Here is a 26,081-nt window from a genome sequence, read left to right as displayed (position 1 = left end):
TTTAAGAAACTCTGCTCTAGGTTTTAGAGAAAAATATATCACACTTCATTGAGCTTGACTTCCTCTGCCTCTTCTCCCCACAGGAAAGGTAGATGTTCTTGGGAAAAATCAGGATACAGGTAAAGGAAAAAGGAGCCAAGGAGGATATGGCCTATTTAATCGAGCCTATTGGGTCTATAAAGAAAAGCAAAAGATTCTCTGCAGATCTACGCAGTCTAGTCCAGCTTACAAGTGACAAGGCTTCCACATGGGACTTCAGAAGCAAAAAAAGCCTTAGAGTTATAGAGTAATCTGTCAAGTTATCCCCTCTGTATGTGGATCTTGAAAACCCATGGCAGCAAGATGCAGCTGGACAAGGATTTGAAATCTTGAGTCTAAGCCATCTTTCTCTCTATAACCAACAGCCATGTTGATGCTTTCCCTCAGGATTAGGCATATTCCTGGACAGTTCAGTCCTAGGACCAATGACAGAGTTAGACCAGGTCATTCACTGCAGGCCACACTTGTGGCACAACCAAAGCCTATGCAGAAACTATCAAGGGAACAGATTCAGTGCATTATGTGTAGGTTGTAACTGTGCAGAAGAGAATCTAAAAATAGAAAGGGACTTTAGAAATCAGTCCAACTTCTACACTCATGAAGGAATCTCTTCTAAAACATCCTGATGACACAATCTCTTCCTAAAAACTTCAGTGATAATTTACTACTATTCTCTATTACTCTTCAGGAAGGTTCTTTTAACTGTTGAAAAGTAACCTATTTTGGGAAAGTCCTCATTATAATAAAATAATAATCACTACCATATAAATCTTACTGTAGTTTGATTCTCCAGAGCAGAAAAATGTCTACTTCCTTTTTCACATGACAATTGCTCCTCTCCAGGTTATACTATCCTCATTTCAGGGGCATGTAGGATATGGTTTCCAGACTTCTGACCTTCTTAAACCAGTGGTGCCCGTAAGACCTCCAGTGGATACATATCAGAACTTCGCATCTTAAAAAAAAAAAACAACTTTTATTTCAGATTGACGGGGTGCATGTACAGGTTTGTTACATTGCGTATATATGGTACATTGCATAATGGTGAAGTTTGGGCTTCTAGTGGACCCATCACCCAAACAGTGAACATTGTACCCAATACATATTTTGTCAACCCTCATGTCCTTCCCATCTGATATGGTTAGGCTTTCTGTCCCCACCCAAATCTCATCTTGAATTGTAATCCCCATAATCCCCAGGTGTTAAGGAAGGAACCAGGTGGGGGTAATTGAATCATGGGGGCAGTTTCCCCCATGCTGTTCTCATGATAGTTAAGTTCTCATGAGATCTGATGGCTTTATAAGCATCTGGCATTTCCCCTGTTGGCACTCTCTCTCCTGCTGCCTTGTGAAGAGGGTGCTTGCTTCTGTTTCGCCTTCAGCCATGCTTGTGTTTCCTGAGGCCTCCTCCCCAGCCATGCAGAACTGCGAGTCATTTAAACCCCTTTTCTTTATAAATTACCCAGTCTCGGGTATTTCTTTATAGCAGCATGAGAATGGACTAATACACCACCCTTCTCACTTTGGAATCCCGTGTCCACATGTACCCACTGTTTAGCTCCCACTTATAAGTGAGAACATGTGGTATTTGATTTTCTGTTTCTGAATTATTTCAGTTAGGATAATGGCTTCCAGCTGCATCCATGTGGCTTTAAAGCACATGGTTTCATTATTTTTTATGGCTGCAAAGTATTCCATGGTGTATATGTACCACATTTTCTTATTCCAGGCACCACTGATGGACACTTAGGTTGAGTCCATGATTTTGTTACTGTGAATACTGCTGTGATAAACATACCAGTGCAAGTGTCCTTTTGATAAAACGATTTATTTTCCTTTGGGTAGATACCCAGTAGAGGGATTGCTGGGTTGAATAGAACATTTTTAGTTCCAGCACATGATCTTGTGCTTTCACTCTTTCTCTTCCTCTCTCATTAAGTGGCAAGTTAACATAAGTAAACTTAACTTTGTGCAAAAAATGCTTTCCAAAGAGGAAGGTGAGGAAAAAAAGTAATCGTAAATAAGAAAATCAATCTCCATGCACTACTGAAATCTGCTATTTAATATATTCTGTATGTGATACCTTTGTAAGAATATTTTTGTAATTTTTATGTTTTATGAGATAAAAATGTTTTGTATGCCACATTTCCTAAAAAGGTCCTGCTGTACCTCATTTCCCTTACCTTTAAAATAAATCGCCATAATAGATATAATCTTCGTATTTCACATAACTGATGAAAATGCCTTTGTTATTGTTAGAAGTAAAGATCTACTTAAAGAGAAAGTTTTAAAAGTTGTGTAGGTTTTTGTCTCACTCTATTTTTTAAGATTAAAAGTACTCCACATCCCACCCTAAATGACAGAGTGGCAACACAAGACATAGGTTTAATAATTATTTTAATTACAAATTTCCACCAATTCTTGCCAGTCATATTATTGTGGATATCACAAATGAATTATATAATAGTATATTACCTTATATTCATCTGCATGAAACTTAGGAGAAAGGAGAGCAGAAATGTATAAGTTTCTGAGAATGACACCATAAAGCTCATATTTACAGTATGGTAGTCTGTAAACATACAGGCCTGCCAGTTAAAGCCCACTCTTCTATCATCACCCAGCTGCATGACCCTGAGCAAGTCACTTTTGTTTGCTAATTTTTAATATCATCTATCACCTGACTTCTCTATCTACGAGAGTTAACTGGCTGCATGCAAAATACCATGAAAAATACCATGCACTTTTAAGTGTGAAGTAGCACTGTAAAGTTACTTATATATTACTGGTCTATTTTTAGAGTATTAATATTCATATATCAGTTAAAAGTCAACATGTGTTTGCTAAGTGATCCTTTTGAAAGGATCCCTTTAAAAGTTCCTAGGCATCAGCTTCACTGACAATCTGGTATGATTCTGAAGCCAGCATTTCAACTCTTGGAAAGATATACAATAGTCACAGCTTGAATTAGTAACTAATAAAATAAAATGCCCTCTTATTCTCCAAAATGTAATAATTCAGGAGTAATGACATCAAGATTTTTCTCCTCAAACTGAGGAGAAAAAAGCCCCACCGTGGCTTGTTTAAATGACTTAAAATACAAGTGGTAACTATGGTGACTAGGGAACCAATGTTTAAAACATCAAAAGATTATTACAAAAATCCAATTTCCCATGAATTTCTAAAAATTAAAATTCTGAGATTTTGTGTCTGAGAAACTGCTTCTTCAGCAAAATATTTAGCACAGACTACATCATCCCAAATCTATGGTATGGCCAGGTATTTAGGTCCTTCAACCAACATTTTTAGAAAGGGTCCCGTTGCTCTTTACTTGCAAAATGACTATCTCTAGGGCCTCAAAATTCAAGAGACAACCTAGGTATTTATAATGTTAAAAAGGGAAGACTTTGGCATGTAAACTAGAACTACATGATTGTGAATATTTGGCAAATTGATCTCTATGTGTATATACAAGCTATAGCTAACATGATTATTACAAGTTTTTTGGAAGCTTGAAGGCCAAGGAAAATAATCTGCACATATAACTTTCTGATTTATCAAGTACTGAGATATTAATGAATTCTTCATATTGTTACTCCTATATCAGTTCTTTAGAATTTCTTAGCCTTTGGGTACTCTAAGCCTTGGATGGAACCATTTAGGGGAGTAGCTAGATATATGCAAAGAATATTAGGATTTAGAAACATTTCTGGTTTATCAAAGTGAAAAGATAAATATTACAAACACTGAAAATGTGAAAATAAGGTTCAAGAGAGCTGCAAACTATGTGGGTACCAGTTAGAAAGTATCTTCATCTGACTCATCACTCTTGGGTTTGGTAAGTCTTTCTAGTTCTTCTCCATCCTAAAAGGAAACATGAAAGCAGTAATTAGAACAAAACTGGAAATGTAGCATTTTTAAAGATTACTAAGGGAAAACCTTACTAACAAATCACTGGTCTTACCTCATTAAGCTATAGATATAATCTGGTCAAATTAAATAAATACTTATGTTCTTGGAAAGTTAACTATAGAAGTATGAGAGGATAAAAAAGTGAAGTGTACTCAGTACTCAAAATTTCAAAGCTAACATGAGCAAAGTGAGGAGCACCACCTGCTGGTCTTGCAGAAAAATGATTAAAGGTTAGAGAAATAGGTCTTCATAGGCCTTGTTACCTATATAGATTTTCTTTTGCTTAAAAATTAGAGCAAATGGCATTATCGGCTGTTGGAAAAGAATAAAAGACTTCTGGATATACACTCTGGCTAAGAGCAGGGTATCTGAAACTCAAGATCCTAATTTTTTCATCTTTAGAATCTGTTGAATCATGACAGAGGCATTACACCCAGGGAAGCTCTGCTATGAATGTTATTAAGCAATAGATTATTTTTCCCAAAGAGTGAAATGTTCATTGTATAAAATATTTCATATTTTATGTGCTCAAGAAAATTGTAAATCTAAAGCTAGATGTCTATTTCACTTATTTAAACATATATTTAACTCCTTAATTGAATCTTCAAAGAGATCATTAACATGCCAATAAAATGATTGACAGAGCCTTCCAAAACAATTGCAAGCCACTGGGAGATATTCGGAATAATTGCATAAGCATTTTTCTAGAAAATATTTTCCTCCTACTCGCCTTGCAAAGATCCTTTTGAAAACTACCTTTCTAGTGAAATAAACAAACCCTGCCCTTCTGGCATACTGGCTTATGAATAACCACAAGGACTGAGGAGCCAGGCTTTCTATTCAACAAGACTTACTAATACGAAAGGCCAGCTTCTCTCACAAATGAGCTTATTTCCCTAACTATGGTGGAATAGAAACAGAAAGGGACTTGGAGTCAGACATAGGTGTACCAGTTCTTTCATTTATTATCTGTAAACCATTTTGCCTGTTTCTTGCAAAACTATGCAGACAGGACAAGACAACCTGTGAGGTATCTTCCAGGTGTATAATTCTATAGTATTCTATGAAATAACACATAAGGTCCTTGAGATTGACTTATACTTTTTCTCTACACCTGACAGCATTGATTATGAGCCTTTGCAAACATCAGGAGTAAAAGGAATGTTTGTTGATTTGGTTTTAAAAGTCAGAGATCCAATACATTCTTTGACAAATCAGTACTGATTTTATTTTTTTCCTTGAATTAACTATGCTTTAAATTTGGGAAGAACAAGCAAAAAGGAGCACCCTCACAAACTTACCCCACTGGAACGCTCCCAAAGATTGCCACTTAGATCTCGGATCCTTTCTTGCCTAGGTGCGTATTCCGGAACTTGAGGCTTGCTGGCATTATAAATAAATATAGAGAGAAGGACTGATGGGGCTTCCAAGAAAAATTCCAGGGAGGGCCTGAAGTCAAAGACCAGGACAGACACTGTTGTGATAATGACGGTGGTAACCTGGGCCATCAAGACATGGAACATGTTATCCAGGAACTTCAGAATGAAAGCCACTGAAAGGCCCTGGAATGCAGTTACAAAAATAAGGGCTACTGAAAATGCACTGTGGCCATAAAAAAATCCACAGTTCTTAATCTGATCACGGTTACTCCTCTGAAGGCCCAGAGTCAGCCCGTTAAACAGAATGCCAAAGAAATAGAGTTTGCTGTTCTGTATGAAGATGCTTTCAGTGAGCTGGTTCCCTTCCTTCAGTATCTTTTCATTATAGATATTAGCCATTGAAGAAATAAAACACTGGACTATAATAAGAACATGGCCCATGCCAAGACGGATGTGACTGAAAACTCTGGCTGTGGTGTTCCATTTAGCTTCAGGAAAAGTCCATTCCTTTGCTGTACAATTGTCTTTTCTGGGACACTCACTTCTGAAAAGAAGGCAGGAATTGGAAGGGCTGAAAAAGGCATCGTGATGAAATCCACGTCCTGCCAAGTTGTGCTGTAAAGTTTTAGTCCCGGCAGTCAAGGCCACAATAGACAAAAATAAAATCAGGAGGGAAGCCCACTGGATCCAGTTTAGACGCCTCCTGTTCAAAGATGAAAAAAAAGATTTTACTACTGTTTTCCCCCCATATCAATAGTTTCTACTGAAAACGCAGACACTTGAGTATTTGGTTGAATAAACTGGACCCAGTTTTTGCCAGCATTTCCTACCACTCAAGTTCAGAGAAAAACTGTTGGTGCCTGTCTCTCAAATTTAATGTTTTAATTCATTTTTATAACACCTATCCCCTAAGGCTGCTCAAGTCATTTCCCTTCTGTGTAGGTTTCCTTTTAACCTACAAGTTTAACATTGCCTCCTTTCTACCTCTAGAGGTATCTTGGACCTCTGGCACAATAACTTTTATCGTACTATAAAGTTACAGCAGAGATTCTCAACCTGCTTTCCCAGAACCAGAAAGAATGTAGATGAGCTTCAGAAATCTTGTGTATAGATGAATTTCCCCCTATGCAGGAGATCCTGCAAAGCTTTGTCAAATCTTTAAAGGTGTCCATAACCCAAAAAAGATTTAAAGGAGAAGGTTAGCTCTAGATCCATGGCCTAATCGTAGAGCATTAAACAGCAAACTGCTGGCTGACAAGCCAAAGAAAAATGTTATTTTGGGCAGTATTTCAGTTTACAAAGTCCTAACAATCCTTTACTTATTTTCCTTAGCAACAAACTTGTGAGAAATAAAGGACATGTACTATTATTATTCCATTTTGCTGATTCATTCTATTCAACAGATGTTTAATAAGCAGCTACTACGTGCCAGGCAACCTGGGGCGATAAAGATGACTTATCTCCATGTTCAAGGAATTTATGCTTTAACAGTGAGAAAACAATGAAACTAAATGATTTCAGTATGTGTGAAAAGTGATTAATGGGACAAGTGGAGTAAACCGAGGAACACTAGAATCTGTAAATAGTCAGGTATTGCTTCAAAGAGGAAATGACACTTGAGCTAAAAGATGAAAAATTAATTGAAGTTTATCATGTGAAAAAGGAGGTGGTGATATATCCAGGCAGAGGGAAGAGTCTCTATGCAAAGGCAACAAGAATGTACAATGTTGACAAAGAGGAATATCTCACTCTCATTGGCGTTGTCAGGAGGCCTCTTGGGGGAACAAAATCTTGATGTTTGAAGATCAGTTAGTTAGGCAAAGAAGGGGAACACCGAGAAAAAAAGAGGAACATAAAAAATGCAGAAGTGTAAAGCAATAGGTGGGAACCAGAAGTTATGAGAATTTTTATATCATTGGAGCATTTATTGAGCACCTACCATACACTTAGGCATTTCCGCTCTAAGGGAGGAAACAGTTAATCTAACAGATTTCCCTAAGGTCATGTACTTAAACACTAAAGAAGGGATCGGATCCATGGTTTTGTATGTCTTCCTTCTGCATCATCACACCTCCTAAGTATAATTCTAAGTTTCCAGGATGCACATATAGGAAGTTGTGTGCATATAAAGCTTCATGCTCTGAAACTGCTAAATGCACAGACTAGCCTAGATAGCAGCATACCTGTGCACACTATTATATGCTTTCTCATATGTATGTAATTTTCAAATAGCCTGATCTAGAACTTACTGATGGCGTTAGCGCAGCCTTATGCCATCAGGTGAGAAACTGTGAACTAACCACTTAAATTTCTGAAGGTGCAGCTGGTACACATTACGTAGCAGAAAACAAATAGAATGACCACAGAGATAAAAAATGGGTGTCCATTTTACAAAAAAAATTCCATAATTAATTATTGCAAATCACATAAAAGTGAGGCAATGATATAATCTATAGTTCCTTTAAAAGTTTTCTAGCAGCTATACATTTTTCACTAATATTAAGAAAAAAGAAAGAAATCCTTAAGCTAAACAACACCTTCTGTAAACAATTACTCATTCAAGGTAATGCTCTAAGGAACGTAAAATTTATTAAGGATTAAGCTAAAAATTAAAAATGGTAGATTTTTAGGAAAGAAAATAAAGCTTAATAAATTACCCTGTAAAGTCAGCTGACAATCTGAAATGACAACTGAGTCTGCATGACCGAATTTGTTCTTCAGTTTAACTGATACAAAACAGTGGAAGCTCACTTCACTCATCTCTCCACTGCCTCGGTAAAACGTAGTAATGGATGCTCAGAGCCGAATGCCTGTGGCTAGAAGGCTACTCTTCCTGAGGGCCTCTCCTCCCAAGTGAATTGTTTGCCCACAGAATCTCTGTTCCTAAACATGTTTTTGCCAGGTGACCTCACTGTTGTCACTACATAAAGATTACATAAATGATAAACTATGAGTAAAAGACAAGAAGCTGTTTTTATGAAAACTAAGTTGAACACTTTGGGAAGACTAAGTGAAGGTAAATCATTCAGAAGATAAAAAGCTGTTTTCTAATAACATATAGGTGAGCTAAGGAACTTCAATCAGTAACACATACTCAAAGGGGGGGCTTTAGTTCAACATTAGAAGAATGATGAATACATGTATATTTACATATTCTAAGTTAAAATGAATTGTTTAGATATTTTCTATATATACTTATGTATATGATTCACCACTATAAGTTTTCCTAGCAACTAACCAATAGGTTCAAATTGTGTCAGATAAGAGCACTTCTATAATGGTGGTAGTAAACTAATGCAGGGTATGAAGACAATTAAATGGAAAGACTCACATAATTGTTTTCTCAAGAAACTGTACAAAACACATTTCTTAGTAGCACAAAGAGAGTGACAAGGGGCAGATTTATAATGAGAAGTCACAGAGAAAATTTATCAACTGAATGAATGATTCTGGAGAAATGCTTGTACTACTACTGAGTGGCACTTCTCTTTGTTCTTCTGCTATTTCAGACAGTAACGAAACTTTACCCTTACTTCCTAGACATCCACCATGTTTCAAAATGTATTTTTAAATAATTTTTTCCATACCTTCTCTTTGAGGAAATCAGAGAAACTTATATACATTTTTTAGGTAAAAATAAGTGCTGGTCTTGGTTATCCTTTGCCTCCAATCTCAATGTTTAGGTTGGTATTATTTCTCAAAGCTAAAGCAAACAAAATTGTGCAACTTTGCTTAGGTTACAAGCAAACCAGGGAAGCAAGCTACAAGGCATAATGCCTGCTACCAGTTTCTACCATGAACCAGTGGCTTATACTTCAAAGAACAAATCTATACATTCACATAAAGTTTGAATCCTTGGAAAATAACATGCTAATAATCTAATATTGTCTTTTATGAGAATGCCTTTAGGTATTTTATTCTTTTTAGAAAAGGCAATAGAACATTTAGATGATAATATTTTTTTTCCCACTTTCAAATTCCTCCAAGTAATCCCTGCAGTAGTTACCAGACTTACTTTTGCCTGCTTTTGTAGCCTTATATTCTTTTTAAGAATTTTAAAAAATTATTTTTTTTTTTTTCTTAAAAAAAATTTTTTTTTAATTATTTTATTTTATTTTGTAGCCTTGTATTCTTTACCTGTATGGGAAAGGTATTTGATAGTTCTGCTACAATCAAGTATAAGACAACAGATTTAATATTCTAAATGAAAAGTGGCAAACAAAGAATATGTGACAGAACTATTAAGCTGCTACTCCTAGGTCAAAATTTAATCACAAAGGGCAAAAAGACCATCAAATGATTCACAAAGAGTAAATTAAATAGGGAAAACCAATGCACACCACCAACTCCAAAAAGATCAAAATAGAACAAAGTTAAGTTGACTTCAAAATGTAATAAAAGCATATACATCAATGAGATATTTTTCAGCTTTAAAAATTGGAAGGAAATCCTGTCACATGCTACATGGATGAACCGTGAAGACAATATGCTAAGCTAAGTGAAATAAGCCAGTCCCAAAAAGACGAATACTGTATGATTCTATTCATATGAGGAATCTAAAGTAGTCAAATTCAAAGAAAAAAAGAGAGTGAAACGGTAGTTATCAGGGGTTAGGGTGAGGCGGGGAAAGGAGAGTTGTTTAATGGACTTAGAGTTTCAAATTTGTAAGGTGAAAGAGTTCAACATCTACTTCACAACAACATGAATAGACTTAACACTACTAAACTGTATGCTTAAAAATTGTTAAGATGGGCTGGACGCGGTGGCTCATGCCTGTAATCCCAACACTTTGAGAGGCCAAGGCAGGTGGATCACAAGGTCAGGAGATCAACACCATCTTGGCCAACAGGTGAAACCCCGTCTCTACTAAAATACAAAAAATTAGCCAGGCGTGGTGGCACGTGCCTGTAACACCAGCTACTTGGGAGGCTGAGGCAGAGGAATCGCTTGAACCCAGGAGGCGGAGGTTGCAGTGAGCTGAGATTGCAACCCTGCACTCCAGCCTGGCGACAGAGCAAGACTCCGTACCCACCCCCGCTGCCAAAAAAAAAAATTAAGATGGCAAATTTTTTTTTTTTTTTCACAATTAGAAAAAAGAGTTAAAAAATGTAATAAGGCCAGGTGTAGTGGCTCACACCTGTAATCCCAGCACTTTGGGAGGCCAAGGTGGGCAGATCACCTGAGGTCAGGAGTTTGAGACCAGCCTGGCCAAAATGGTGAAACTCTGTCTCTACTAAAAATACAAAAATTAGCTGGGCGTGGTGGTGTGCACCTATAGTCCCAGCTACTTGGGAGGCTGAGGCACAAGAATTGCTTGAAGACGGGAAGAGGAGGTTGCAATGAGCCAAGATGGTGCCACTGCACTCCAGCCTGGGTGACAGAGTAAGACTCTGTCTCAAAAAAAAAAAAAAAAAGTGATAAAATACTTAAAAGCATTCTCATAAAAGACAATATTAGATTATTAGCATGTTATTTTCCAAGGACTCAAAACAGAGAGATGCTAACAACAAAGCAAATATATGTCTAAGAATCATTATTATTCCTCTGAAAATAAGAAAGTACGTAGAAATTTTTTTTGAACTTTAATTCATACCAGTGTTAGTTATTATTAAAATTAGCAAAATGCAATCAATATTATAACTAGCATTAAAAGCAAATATTTAAAATGTATAGTATAAATAGATTTAGATTTAAACTTAGAATGAACTTTCTTAATACAAATAGTTAAATGCTTAAAAATTTAACAAGGAATACTTATTATAGGATAGGACTAAAGCTACTGGCCAATTTCAAATCAGGCAATACATACTTTTAGTCTTTAGTAAATTCAGTTTGAAATTGATGTAATTTTGATGTAATATTTTTATATTATACAACTTCAGTATAATGCCATCTGTACTCATTTAAAGTAAATGACAAACACTTTAAAAATACATGTTTTTGAGACCCGTACTCCCTTATTAAATCGTGATCCTTTTATCATCTTGGAATATGGAAATGGTCTTGGAACCATTTTATCTTCACAGAAGTACATTGCTAATCTATCACAGGAATCAATATACAAATATTATTGCTTGCTTACATTTTCTCAAAAGTCAACTTTTTATACTACAAAGTGAGATTCAAACTGATTTCAAAGACTTCAAAATGTTTTTGGAATATCATTTTTTTAGTTAAAGAATTATTTTCACAATTCACAAATAAATTGACAGATACATAGAACAAACTTCGATGTACTCTAACATTTAAACTGGGCTAAATGTAATGTTCACTTTTTCCTTATCTCTCACATTAACTATCAAATTAAATGTTTCCTCAGGGTAAAAGAAAATATATCAGGAATCTTATATAATTTATATTTTAAGTATATCATGGACTCAACAAATTAAATCTTTGTACCAAGCCAGTCACCCTTTCATATACACAAATTATGAAAGAACATACTATCACACAGCACACTGAGAATCAATAAATCAAAAAGATAATGTAAAATTTAAAAAAACAACAAATCTAATAAGAAATTAATTTTATTTTTTAATTATTATCATTAAGTAAGAAATTAAACTGAAGTTAAGTATCCAGATCCTGTATCATCTTCCTGCCTTAGGACACTCTGGCTTTTGCTTTGAAGAGAGCTTAATTTACTTAAAAATGTTTATACTATTCAACGGTCCTCTTGGAGATAGTAAAAACTGGTGATAACATTTTTAAAAGTTTAAAAACCTATCCTTCTTAACTATAATTTTGACTAGATTCTTCACACACTCTGCTAATTAGTGCTTAAATCACGTCCTCATCTCAAATAGTTTAATAAAAAATTGGCCATTATCTATCATCTCCAAACTCCAAATTACAAATATATTAACAATCTTAGGAACCATTTGCTTCCCTATTAGTGCAGAAAGATTTTGCATAAAAAGCTCATTAATTCTTTGTTGAAAATCTGGCACTAAATATGAAAATACTAATTATAACACAGTCAATTATCTTATTTTTAAGATGCTCAAGACATTTTCATTCATGTGATCACAGAGGATTTAGATGGACTAGCACTGGAGCTGCTTTCTACATGGCTTAAACGTGCCCAGTACACAAAGTCAATTAGGAACAAAATCCTGGCTTTGGGATTCTGATGGCTCAGTGTTCTGGGTATATCATTTGAAACCGGGCTATGTTATTTTAAAGTATGATATATGTTTTCACAGCAAGTTACTTACTTCAGCACTATCCTGAATAGAAGAGCTGTTGTTATAATGCTAAAATTTGAGAAGATAACAGCCATGGCCTAGAAAGAAAGAGAAGATAGAGTTACAATCCAAATGAAGTACTGACCTCAGAAATGTCCTAGCTTGGCAGTTCACCTGACAAAAAAAGCTTTTTGGTCAAAAAACAGAGGGGTTATTAAGGTAGCAATTTCAACTAAGGATTAAATTCCAGTTTTGTCGCTTGTCAAATTTACGTAGATATGATCAAATTATTGTCCAGGCATTGCCTGTGTAAATAATCTTTATATACAGATCTGAAATTACTTATAAATTCTAAAGGTTTAGGTTTAGAAATGACAGTTGCTATACTTATGAAGCCTACTTTTCAAAGTTCTCAAAGCGCCTTATGGATTTTTAACACTGTTTCTATGGTCACATAGAAGGCAGGTACTGTATGGCCCATTAATATAGTAAGAAAACTGAAGTATAGATTTTTTTAAGCATCTTTACCATTCTAGGAATTGTATCAATTTTCCTGGTTGAACTGCAGTAACTCAATACCAAACTCATACTTGACAGCCCTGCGCACTGATTCAAGTTGTTGTAAACACTTAGAAATGTATCAGCCAGATTTTAAAACCATTTGTTTTTACGAATTCAGTCCTATTTCACACATGAGAGTATTAATCTGAACATGTATACATTATGCTCAGAAAGCATGAAATTCCATCATTGCTGCCCATAATTAGATCTGACAATAGTAATAATTTTTTAATGCAAATCTTAGGATGTACTTCACCCTGCCTTCCTGCTTGCTATCACTTTAAGGTGATTAAACCCCAAAAGATATTAACAGTCATATATACCCACTAATTAAAACAAACATGGCTAATATGCAGCTAAATTAAAGATAAAACTCAATGAAAAATGGCAACAACTCCAAGAATATAACATTGTTTTTCTATTAAATTCTTATGGGAACCACCATTTTAAGGTTCTCTCAGTGTACTTCTCTGTAGGCAAATGCCTGTGAACCCCTAGTTAGGAGATGAGTAAGAGGAAAAGAGGAAAGTGGCTGTGAAGTGTGGAAATAGTGGCCTTGATCAATCACATTAAGGGCAGTGCAAAAGTGCCTAACCACGCAGCCTGACTGGCTTGATGAATTCTGAAAATTCTGAATACTCTTTCCGTGCAAGAGGATAAAATAAAAACATCAGAGCTCTTTGGCCCAAACATTCCATGCATCTCTATTTAATTCCTTCAATAGGCTCAGGCACAGCAATACACAGAGTATGCATGTGTTTTATTCTGTAAGATATATGGTTGTTCACAATCAGGAAGGAAGAGCAAAGCAATAAGCTGGAAGAAAAATAAGGAAGTTGCCATTTTGCTTTGGTACTGGGGGACACAGAAAAGAGACACAAATTTAGAGTGAATCTGTGATAAAATACAATAAAATGTATTAATTTGCATAATTTTGTTGGGGACAGCAATTCTCAAAAATGGAAGAATTTAGGAGAGAACAGATCCTAGGTGGACTGGACACTTATTAGCAACATGCATTATAGAGCCAAAGAAAACTTCAGGTGATCAACTGGCCCAGTTCCCTGCCTTTGAACTAGTATATTATTATTATTATTTATTATATATATAATACATATAATACATATAATAATACATATAATAATATATATGTATTATTATACATAGAGGGGGTAACTGAAACTTAAAGCAGTTGGGCCTGCCTAGTTACACAGCTTCTAAACTGTGGAAAGTCAAACACCTGTTTTCTACTATAATTCTTGATAGGGTTTGGCTGTGTCCCACCCAAATCTCACCTTGAATTGTAATCCCCACGTCAAGGGCCAAGCCAGGTGGAGATAATTGAATCATGGCGAGGTTTCACCCATACTGTTCTCGTGGTACTGAGTAAGTCTCATGAGATCTGACTGTTTTATAAATGAGAGTTCCCCAGCACAAGCTCTCCTGCCTGCTGCCATGTAAGACATGACTTTGCTCCTCTTTCGCCTTCCGCCATGACTGTGAGGCCTCCCCAGCCTTGTGGAACTGTGAGTCCATTAAACCTCTTTCCTTTATAAATTACCTAGTCTTGGGTATGTGTTTATTAGCAGTGTGAGAACAGGCTAATACAGTTCTATCTTGAGCCCTCCTTTTCATCCCACTCTAACTGATTTGCTTATATTTAAGAAACTTCACAGAGAAGACTGGTAGCAATAGAAATCCTATTTATAATCAAATGCCTGAATTTACTTTTTAAAGAAATTTAAAACACATTTTGGCAATAAAGGCAATAGAAATCTTCATTTTATAAAATATTAAAGGGAAATATACATGTGACCTATTGTGACCCAAACTGAGTAATAAGTGAAAGCAGAAAAACCAAACTCCAGCTCGGATTACTAATGGCTTTCTAAACTGACACAAAGGATGCCAAGAAAGATGAGAAGTATTTCCAGCATTATCAGTTATAGATGGCATTTCTAGTTGGGAGGACATGATCCCTACCCTTGAAGAACTTGTTGGTTAAATGACATGACTAACAGAAAAGAAAACCATACAAATAAAATTCATATAAACTACATTAAAACAGGTGTAAGAAAGGTACATTGAGTGTTTAACTTTCTGAGTTAATCAGGGAAGTTTTCTTGGATGAGGTCCTGGATGCTGAGATTATTAGAGGTTAGTGGCCACAGAACGTCTCAGAAAATAGGCATACTAATTAGGGTTACATAAAAAGAGGTGGCTTCAGATTTCTTGGTCTAGGGAGCAACTCCCCCATGGTAGTCAGCCCAGTTTAATACAGTAATCTTGACCATTTAAAAGAACCTGGCATGCATATTGATAATTCAGGGCTCAGATAATTCTGGGGAAATCTCAGGAAGGCCAGTGAGGACAATGAGAAACTAACAATGCCAACAAAAATGATTAAAAAAAAAAATTCTGGGATTTATTTCTCTGTATCTTTTCAATGGTATTTTTTCATATTTACTTACTGGTTGAAGATAGGACAGGACATAGAAGACAATCAAGTTATCCAGGAAATAAAGAAAGGCAGGAATGGACCACTTCATGAAATTAGAGAATTCCTTCCAGGAAGCATATTTCAAATTTCTACTTTGATGATCTTAGAAAGAAACACAGTGTAAATGACCTTGATGAGAATGCCCACATTTTTAGAGAAATTACACTGCACTTGATTACTGATACAATTCTTTAAAGGGAGCTTTATAAACGTGCCTCCATTTCATTACTGTCTCTCTTCAACCCACCAGTTTCATCACTGACAATCAGCAACAACCTTAGGACTACTGGTTATACTAATTCCTGTTAATTTGAGATAACAGAAGTATTACTTAAGGCAACTCAGAATAAATATGTGGTTTCTCTTGCTGCTGTAAGAGCATAAGGCCAAGAGGGAGATCAAAAAGTTAAAATAAGTTAAAAAAAAAAAAAATCAAGGCTTCATACTGGAATTTTTGCCCCCCAGGGCAAATCAGGAAGGGGGATACTAAATCGAAATTTATATATATGGAACTAGAGAAAGTTAACTTTTAGTAATCCTAGTCAGTTATTATTCCATCTCTAGGTTTCTAAAAACTTAGGCACTGTAGCAGAGAGAATGTAAAACAAAAAGAAAACAAAGGCAGTTTAAGGCCCTGCAAATAATGCATTGAGTTTTATGAGATTAAGAAAAGTAGTCACTAACGAGAAACTGCAAAGTTTGAAACCCTGGAGTATGAAAAGACATCTTGCTGGGCAAACACTTTAATGCTCTAAAGTTTATGTTTACCTCATGTGTGAAGGTATATGAAAGAGGCAGAGGGAGCGGAGGCGCAATAATTGGGGAACTAAGGTGAAGAATTAATGTATATTAAACAGCATATACATTCCATGGAAGGCTATATACTTTGCATTTGAGAAAGGAATTAGTATCCCTATGTGATAGCTCAGAAAACTGGAGCTCAGAGAAAATAATCTGCCCCAGAACAGTCTCTTTGATGCCTGTGCACTATGCTACCTTCCCTGCAGGAAATGGGAACTATTTTGAAATATGATACATCTCAAGTTAGCACATGATTTAGAAAATATTTAATTTGAATGAAAACTAACTTACTGCATGAAACTATCACAGAACAAGTAACAAGATAGAGTAATAGGAAGGGCGTTAGGAAACATGAGTTGGTGTCCCAGCTCCTCCCCTTCCTATGCAGCTCTGCATTAACACTTTCTCTTTGAGCTTGTTTCTCCACCTCTAAAACATACTTATGTTTGTATCTTAGCTTCCTCATATAAAATTTAATGGACTAAGCTAAATGATACAAAATGTTCCTTCCAGTTCTAACATTTTTTTGGTCCTATGATAGTATATAGTACCATTTCAAGACTTACCTTTCTTTATAACACAGAATGACACAAGCACACAGAAAACTAGCTTCACCAGTTCTGAGCACACATTCACAGTAGTTGGAAGATAATCATACTTGTTTTCTGAAATGTAACAGAAATGTTTTTTAACTATATATTTTATTCCATGTATGTTTATATACAGTATAACATAATTGTTTTAAAACTTAAAAGCTGGATTTACTACTGGTTATATTAAGATTCTTCCAGTTGCCTTTGCTCCTTTGGATATTTTAATCAATTCACCTAATGTATTAGCTATCCCTATCCCATTTGGCTTTTTATTATCCTTGAATTTGTTAAACAGCCTCTCATGTCTTCATCCAAGTTGCTAATACATTGAGGAGGCTAGGACTAAGGGCAAAGAAAGCTCTGTGGCATGGCATCAGAGGCTGCCTGCTAAATTGACCATCAATCAACACCGACTCATGCAACAGCTATGAACTGACCTGCTGAATTATTACTCAGCTCATAATTCTTCTTGTGATTTCTTTGCCTTGCTAAAATTGAGGTACACTCTGTCTATGACATCCCCTTAAGAGTTTTCCAATCTGTTTTATATCACGGTACACACAGAAAACGTTAATATTTGTTTGGCACTCTGATAAATGGTACACTGAGGTAAAGAAGGAAACTATCTAAGGCAAGAGGCAACTGGCCTAGGGCTCTGCTACCTTTAGGGCTGAGAGGAAATACTTGGACACATCCAAACCCACTGATGAGTTGGAAAGCTACATCCTAAACTGCAAATCAATAGAATTAGGAAGTGAGGTTTGGTTGGTATGACTTCATCTTAACTGTTACCCGTCTCTTCTAAATGCTTACAAACAACTCGCTTTACAATTTTGCCAAGGATAAACATAAACTTTATTGGGTACTATTTTCAGGAATGCATTTTCCCCACTTTTGAAGACATTTGCTTGCTTCTCTCAGTCACATTAAACCAAAATTGGCCAAATGTAGGGAAAAAAAGCCAAGTGGACACTGTCTATCCAGAACACTTTCTTCCACTCTCCTGTGGTTTCCCTTGACCTTCTCAAACTAATCAGAATCAATTCTTTATTCATCTCTGTTCTTATAGCACTACCTCTAAACCTCTGTGGCACTACTTGTCTCATTGGAAGTGTGTGAAGTGAAATGGAATGGAAGATCCTTACAAGAAATGGACCATGTTTGTCACGTTCATATACCTGGCACTTAGCAGGCACTTAATAGATGTTTACCTGAATTTAAATATCTGCCTGTTCAACTTACCCCATCATTCAAAGCATAGTCAAAACATCTCCTTTTTCTCAGTTAAATGCTAGACTTAACTCACACTCTGTTATCCTCCAATGATACTTTTCATGATCCATCATGATACACATAAGCCAACATGTGCATATAAGAAGGGGGGACTTTGGATTATAACTTTCAAACCCTTGTCACTGTTCTTTAGCTTGTTCTTGCTTTTCAGTGGTTTTCTTGCAGTCCTTTCATGGCCGATCCCAGACCATATGACAACATGGTATGTGACTTCCCTCCACACATCTCCTGCCCACACTAACAGACCTTTCTACATGGCATTCACTGGTTTCCCTTCAGCCCCAGAGGAAGGGGCTAAGGCCCGACTATTAATCCAATGTCCCCTTTAAAACCCTCCCTTCTGGCTGGGTGCAGTGGCTCATGCCTGTAATCCCAGCACTTTGGGAGGCCGAGGCGGGTGGATCACTTGAGGTCAGGAGTGGCCAACATGGTAAAACCATGTCTGGTCAACATGGTGAAACCACGTCTCTACTAAAAATACAAAAAAATAGCTGAGCATGGTGGCACATGCCTGTAATCTCAGCTATTCGGGAGGCTGAGGCAAGAGAATGCTTGAACCTGGGAGGTGGAGGTTGCAGTGAGCTGAGATCGCACCAGTGCACTCCAGACAGAGCGAGACTCCAACTCAAAACAAAACAAATCTTCCCTTCTCAGATACTTGGCTCCATTTCCTTTGGCTTTAGTGTATCTTTTTGTTTGTTTGTTTGTTTTTGTTTTTTGTTTTTTGAGACAGAGTCTTGCTCTCTTGCCCAGGCTGGAGTGCAATGGCGTGATCTCAGCTCACTGCAAGCTCCACCTCCCAGGTTCACGCCATTCTCCTGCCTCAGCCTCCCAAGCAGCTGGGACTACAGGTGCCCGCCACCACGCCCGGCTAATTTTTTGTATTTTTAGTGGAGATGGGGTTTCACTGTATTAGCCAGGATGGTCTTGATCTCCTGACCTCGTGATCCACCCGCCTCGGCCTCCCAAAGTGCTGGGATTACAGGCGTGAGCCACCACACCCAGTGTATCTTTTTTATCTTCCTCTCTACTAACTGGCTTACTGCCCTTGGCCTATAAACATGCTCAAAACTCTCCCATCTGAAAAACAAAATATAAAATACTACTTCCTCTAGCTACCATACCTTCTCCATCTCTCCCTGAAACAGTATCAACGTTCTTTATCTGCCCTTTACTCACTTTCCATTCAGGTCTTATCTCCAAGTAATCTGATTTCTGAAACTAACTCCTTTCTGAGATTATCAAACATATTCTCATTCTTAACTCTAAAGGGTATCCTTTAATCTTTAGCTTATCATGATGTTGCCATTCTTTCTCAGTCTTCAAACTTTCTTTCCTTTCTATGAGTCATGTGCATTTAGTTATCCCATATCGCTAATGATGTCTCCTTAATGCTTTTCTGGTGTCCGCATGTCACTTAAATGCTGGCATTCCTCGGAGTTTGGCCCTCTTTATTTTCTCATTCTGCATGAGTCCTCTCTCTGTTCCTTAAGTTTTAAATATCAATTTGACATTAATGTCCCCAAATCTATATTCTAGAACATTTAACTTATTGCCCACTATAAATATCCAAACAAAAACCTACCTCCTATTTATTCATATAATTGGCATTTCCCTCATGTGCATGACATGCCAGATACTGCAGAAAACTGCAGTAGGGACATAGCTCCTGACCTCTTCAACTATAATCTTTTCAAACTCTGCCCAACCTACAATAGTCTCCATCTCAGCTAAGAACAGCAACAACCCACTCAGCATTCAAACCAGAAACCTTGGAGCTATATGTTATCTTTTTTAATTTTCATATTCAATACATTCTCCAAATCCTGTCTTTTCTATGTTCTGAATACTCCTTATTTATCTTACTACTTCCAAAACACTAAGTTAGTCTTCATCACCTATGGCTTTACTTTGCAATAACCCCTTAACTGGCTATTGAGCTTCCTGTCTTTTCCACTGCCATCCAGCTACCGTAACAGTCCCTCATTTTACTCTCCCATTTATAATCCTTCAAGTATCCCTTATCCCTCAGACTGGCCTAGAGACTAAGGTCCCAGCTCCTTACCATGGAATACGAAGTCCTTAAAAATCTGAGACTTACCAACCTCTCTCCAGCCAACCACTCCTTCTCTTTCTTCTGAGTCCTTACACTTTTTTTTTCTTTTTTCTTGAGACAGTTTTGCTCTGTTGCCCAGGCTGGAGTGCAGTGGCATGATCTCGGCTCACTGCAATCTCTGCCTCCCTGGTTCATTCTCCTGCTTCAGTCTCCCTCATAGCTGGGATTACAGGCACACGCCAACACACCCAGCTAATTTTTTGTATTTCTAGTAGAGATGGGTTTCACCATGTTGGCCAGCCTGGTCTCAAATTCCTGACCTCAAGTGATCCGCCGGCCTTGGCCTCCCAAAGTGCTGGGATTACAGCATGAGCCACTGCGCCTGGCTACGAGTCCTTAAACTTTTTGCTTGGTAATTTCAAACTACATGTTCTCACAACATATCCTGCTTTTTTATGCCTCTGTTCCCTTTTACAGGCTGTTGCCTCTGTTTTGAATCCCCTTGTTCACCTTGACTTCTAGTGGATCAACTGACTTCTAATCAGCGAAGTGTTCTCTGATCCATTTGAACTCCACATCATCCCCTACCAAACAGAATATATAACTTTATCCTCTAGACAATCTCTGCATCTTCAGGATATATCAATTATTGCAGTTATTATAATGGATTTTCATGATGTGTTTACATTCATGTCTCTCCTAATAAACTAAGTCTTGAGGACAAGGTCTATATCTTATGCACTTTGAACCTGCTGCTAATACTTAGCCTAGTGCCTGGCAGGTAAATGTTAACTGCAGTAGAGACTTAGGTACACATCTGACTCTCCAAGTAGTAGACCATTAAAGGTCATATCATGATTGTACGTATCCTCAATTGTGGGGAAAAGAGAGATCAGATTGTTACTGTGTCTGTGTAGAAAGAAGTAGACATAGAAGACTCCATTTTGTTCTGCAATCTGTAACCTTACCCCCAACCCTGTGCTCCCTGAAACAGGTGCTGTGTCAACTCAGGGTTAAATGGATTAAGGGCTGTGCAAGATGTGCTTTGTTAAACAAATGCTTGAAGGCAGCATGCTCGTTAAGAGTCATCACCACTCCCTAATCTCAAGTACGCAGGGACACAAAACACTGTGGAAAGCCGCAGCGACCTCTGCCTAGGAAAGCCAGGTATTGTCCAAGGTTTCTCCCCATGTGATAGTCTGAAATATGGCCTCGTGGGAAGGGAAAGACCTGACCGTCCCCCAGCCCGACACCTGTAAAGGGTCTGTGCTGAGGAGGATTAGCAAAAGAGGAAGGAACGCCTCTTTGCAGTTGAGACAAGAGGAAGGCATCTGTCTCCTGCTCGTCCCTGGGCAATGGAATGTCTTGGAGTAAAACCCGATTGTATATTCCATCTACTGAGATAGGGGAAAACAGCCTTCGGGCTGGAGGTGGGACATGCGGGCAGCAATACTGCTCTTTAAGGCATTGAAATGTTTATGTGTATACATATCTAAAGCAAAGCACTTCTTTACCTTGTTTATGATGCAGAGACCTTTGTTCACGTGTTTACCTGCTGACCCTCTCTCCACTACTATCCTATGATCCTGCCACATCCCGCTCTCCGAGAAACACCCAATAATGATCAATAAATACAAACGGAACTCAGAGGCTGGCAGAGATCCTCCGTGTGCTGAGCGGCCGGTCCCCTGGGCCCCCTTTTTTCTTTCTCTATACTTTGTCTATGTCCCTTTCTTTTCCAAGTCTCTCGTTCCACCTAACGAGAAACACCCACAGATGTGGAGGGGCAACCCACCCCTTCACTCAATAACTAGTAAGAAGTACTCAATACAGTTTTGTGGAATTAAAGTGTTTGCTTAAATCCCTACATAAAAAAATAGATTTCTTAAATACATACTTATCAAAGCTTATAATTTATACTGTTGATACAATATGACCGCACAATATAATGCTGACACTTTACCATTGATACAATAATTACAATAGTAAGCACCTCACAAATGCCAAGTGACCAAACAAATATATCCTTCTACTTCAAAATAAGGCGCAATTACACATTTTGCTATAGGTCCAGAAACACCTGTTGATTGAATTAACAGTCAAATGTTACGACTGGTTCTTCACCAAAGGGTTTGATTTTTGTATCTGACTGACTCACATTTCATCCATTATCAAACATTTTTTCTTGTCGAGGAATGCAAGGTTAAATAATCAAGTTTAAACATGCTTTATCACTCACATGAAGCAAAAGGCATTATTATCTCCATGTTATATATAAGAGAACCAAAGACAAGAGAGAGATGTGTGATTAGATGGAAGTGCTCCATGCATATACCAAGTCTTAACTTACCTTCATTGGCAGAATACTTCACTAGTAAGATGCGACTTGAGCTTAAAGCAATGAATATGGCACCTAGCAGGAATGTATACATTGTTGACAAGGAGCATATTACAGGATGACTACAGCACTGTTTTTCCATTCCACTGTTTTTTAATTACCTTAAAGAGAAAAACACTTTTATGAACGACCTTGTTGGCAGACCCTAAACGCAAATACCATTGATTGTGAGGACAAAAGAGGAATTTTTAAAAAATTTTGGCTATGACTATATCAGCACCAAGAAAGTTGAGGCATAAAGAAACTATGAGAAAAGGAAAGTGAAAATCTGATAAGAGGGAGTACTCTAGAGACAGAAAACGTAGAACCAGATTAGACCTGCTGACAAAGGTAGCAGGTGAGCAAATGACACTTTGCAACAGCAGAAAAGAATTCTTCAAAGCAATTTTGGCTTTTATTTTTAAATTTTATTTATTTATGTATTTTGAGACGGAGTCTCGCTCTGTCACCCAGGCTGGAGTGCAACGGCGCGGTCTTGGCTCACTGCAACCTCTACCTACCGGACTCAAGCGATTCTCCTGCGTCAGCCTCCCGAATAGCTGGGACTACAAGCGCCCGCCACCACGCCCGGCTAATTTTTGTATTTTTAGTAGAGACGGGGTTTCACTATGTTGGCCAGGCTGGTCTCGAACTCCTGACTGTGATCCGCCCGCCTCTGCCTCCCAAAGTGCTGGGATTACAGGCGTGAGCCACCGCGCCCGGCCTCGCTTTTACTCTTATTAGTAAATAATTTTGCTGTAAGATAAGGCTTTCAGAATTGTATTTTCCTCCTCTTTTCCCTCGGAGGAAAAAGCTTATTAGGACAGACTTCATTACAATAACGACCAAAATGGAAATGTCTGAAACACTGCTGTAAAGTTTTACTGAACTAGTTAGTGTTTGAAACGGAGGAGATGGTAGAAATCAATGAATCTAAGGCCCTCTTTTGATAGGCTGAGGACACTAAATCCCAGGTTGGGTAAGTAACTTGCCCAAAGCCTCCCAGCGTACTGTAGGAATAGCGCATAGAGCCTGCGGGGAGTGGGGAGAAATGCCAATACTGACAGCCCCATTGGGCGCACGCCTACAGGACGCCTCCCCGACAGGAGGAGGCCAGATTTCCCTTCACAGTCAGGGAATACCCTTCTAGTCACACATGCGCAGTAGGGCTCTTCACTGGCGCACCCTCCCCTCAGACGCAGGCGCAATTCCTTGCCCGCGGGGCGCGGTTACCTCCCTCAGAAGAACTTCTAGTGGAAGAACGCACATCCTAGAGCTGAGACAGTAACTGTCTGGCCCCGTAGTAGCAGCAGTAGCCTTTAGGGTCCATACGTGGAGAAGCTACAGTAGGTATAGGCGAAAAAGCCCCTCCCTCTAAGCCGCCTATGGCAGAACAAAAACCACGATTACGTCCGGATTGGGAAAAAGCGGACCCGACACCCATTGCGCAGGCGCGTTCAGTGTTACGCTTCCGGAAGGAGGGGAGAAGCGGCTTATCCCGCCCCAGCCCGGCCCCTTTCTCACGTCACGTGCCGGGAGAGTCTAGTGTCACGTGAGGCCCCGGTGGCGGCGTAGCTACGGCAAGAGAGTGAGAAGGGAAGCCGGAAGGGGCGCGAGTGAAGCAAAGCGAGGACAGACAGCTCCCAGAGGGCGAGGGGTGCATGTGCGTCCGCTTCTCACCTCAGGTCTCCCTTCGGCCCCGCTGCCCTCCCTCGCGGCTGGGTGACAGCTGGGTCCGGTCCGTCGCGGGCTGCCTGGGGTGCGAGGATCGCGCACCCCGTCTTCGCGCGCGGTGCCTGCCGCCCCGCCCCCTCGTCCCGCCCGTCCCGTCGCGTCCCGTCCCCTCGGGTGCTGCCAGCCGGGTGCTGATGCGAGTCGGTGGCAGCGAGGACATTTTCTGACTCCCTGGCCCCTGACACGGCTGCACTTTCCATCCCGTCGCGGGGCCGGCCGCTACTCCGGCCCCAGGATGCAGAATGTGATTAATACTGTGAAGGGAAAGGCACTGGAAGTGGCTGAGTACCTGACTCCGGTCCTCAAGGTAAGCCAGGCCAGGGTTGCCGGGAGCTGTCAGGCACATGCTCGACTTTTCAGGGACCAGGCGCCGCAGGAGTCCCCGCTTTCTCCGGCGGGGCAAGGTGTAGGAAGGCAGTAGGGCTCGAGACACAGGGAAGTGTGCAGCCCCTACCCGTAGTCTTAACCGGCTGTTCGTTAGGGCTTTCTGACTCCTCAGGGGTAAACTTGGAGCGACGCTCTGTGCGTGTTCCTGCCTTCTTCCGTCATAACTCTGCGCGGTCGGGTACGTCGGGTTGGAAGGGTGTTCGGAGGCTGAGTAGATTGAAGAACGTTAAATCCAAACACTGGAAGTCTTTTAGCCTTTTTAAGCAAGGATTTTGCTTCTCTTTAAAAAATGAATTTAGTGTTTGACACAGAGGTCAAAAGAGACCTGAGGTGAGGTCACTTTTCCTTTAAGTTTCATAGAAAGTCCGCTGTAGTGGGGAAGTTGTGACTGCGATCCCAACTCGTTTAGATTTCAGAGGAACGAGGTGAAATTGGCAACATTATCTCATTCAGTAACCTTGAACCCATCTAACGAGCAAAACCTTTTTCCCAAGCTTTTCAGATAGCCGTAGCTGGTTATTAGTGATAACAAGGCACGGTTTGACCCTCCTGGCTGTATAATTTTTAAAAATATATTGGCAACAGTACAGCATTTTTAAAGTAAAAAATTGTGACACATTAGCTGTTACAGTAGTGACTGATTTTTTTTAAAGGTAAATTTCTACAACTGCCTTCAAGCTTTTATTTTATAACTCTTTTGGAGTGTTTTGTTGTAACTTCATTTTTGCTTTCTGAAAAGTGAGCAAGAATAGTAAATTAATGGGAAGTTCTTGCTTAGTTTTTGTTTTTTTTTCTAGTTGCTTTTAAGCTTTCAGTTAGAATGTACCAATCTCACTGTGGGGGTGAAATACCTTAATATGCTAAGAATAGTGGAGAGTTTTGCTTTGCTCCCTTTCCATGACAAAGGGAAGTACTAGGTCTATACTTTTTCAAATACGTTTTTGTAAAGCTCCTTTTAAAAGAATAACTTATTGGCCAAGTAAGAAATAAACCAGCGATTATAAATGAGAATTTCAACTGTTGCTTTGCTTACATTTGTTTACTGTGAAAGTCATTTTAAGATTATTCAGTCAAACTAAGATTGGAAAATAATTTTCACATTTGAATCAAATGCTTTTACATAATTATGTTAACTTTTCAGAATATCATATCTACCTAGGTATACAGTATTTTAATAATACACCATTGTACAACTTTTTAGTTTTCGGGAGAGAGGAGCAAGAGACTGCCCAAATGAAATATAAAATGTATGATGTAGAATTA

General features: G+C 38.5%; 2 protein-coding genes across 5 annotated transcripts in view; one reads left to right on the top strand and one right to left on the bottom strand.

The window, feature by feature from the left end:
- Positions 1–2,418: 2,418 nt before the first annotated feature.
- Positions 2,419–25,225, bottom strand: SLC35A5 (solute carrier family 35 member A5). 3 transcript variants are annotated; one of them, XM_024928471.3, is made up of 7 exons: positions 24,721–25,225; positions 22,671–22,819; positions 16,945–17,043; positions 15,549–15,679; positions 12,547–12,614; positions 5,252–6,032; positions 2,419–3,902 (listed from the first exon to the last, which is right to left on the bottom strand). In XM_024928471.3, exons 2-7 carry the CDS (start codon positions 22,798–22,800, stop codon positions 3,837–3,839), a joined length of 1,275 nt encoding a protein of 424 aa, XP_024784239.1. In that variant the 5' UTR covers positions 22,801–22,819; positions 24,721–25,225; the 3' UTR covers positions 2,419–3,836. The 3 variants fall into 3 exon arrangements, with proteins under 3 accessions (XP_024784239.1, XP_063458568.1, XP_008977045.1); XM_063602498.1 differs by lacking the exon at positions 24,721–25,225 and adding an exon at positions 23,931–24,177; XM_008978797.6 differs by lacking the exon at positions 24,721–25,225 and adding an exon at positions 23,965–24,156.
- ATG3 (autophagy related 3) overlaps positions 24,242–26,081 on the top strand; it is a 28,781-nt gene continuing 26,941 nt past the window's right edge. The window contains exon 1 of one of the 2 annotated variants that reach the window (XM_003825094.6): positions 24,242–24,738. In XM_003825094.6, the coding sequence (XP_003825142.1) occupies positions 24,667–24,738 (72 nt within the window). In that variant the 5' untranslated portion in view covers positions 24,242–24,666. The remainder of the gene's footprint in view (positions 24,739–26,081) is intronic. The other variant, XM_034957080.3, reaches the window with a different exon arrangement.

Source organism: Pan paniscus, chromosome 2 (assembly GCF_029289425.2).
Source record: "Pan paniscus chromosome 2, NHGRI_mPanPan1-v2.0_pri, whole genome shotgun sequence".
In the NCBI taxonomy this organism is placed as follows: domain Eukaryota; kingdom Metazoa; phylum Chordata; class Mammalia; order Primates; family Hominidae; genus Pan; species Pan paniscus.
Note: the sequence above shows the minus strand (reverse complement) of the source record. Positions and strands in the feature narration are given on the sequence as shown.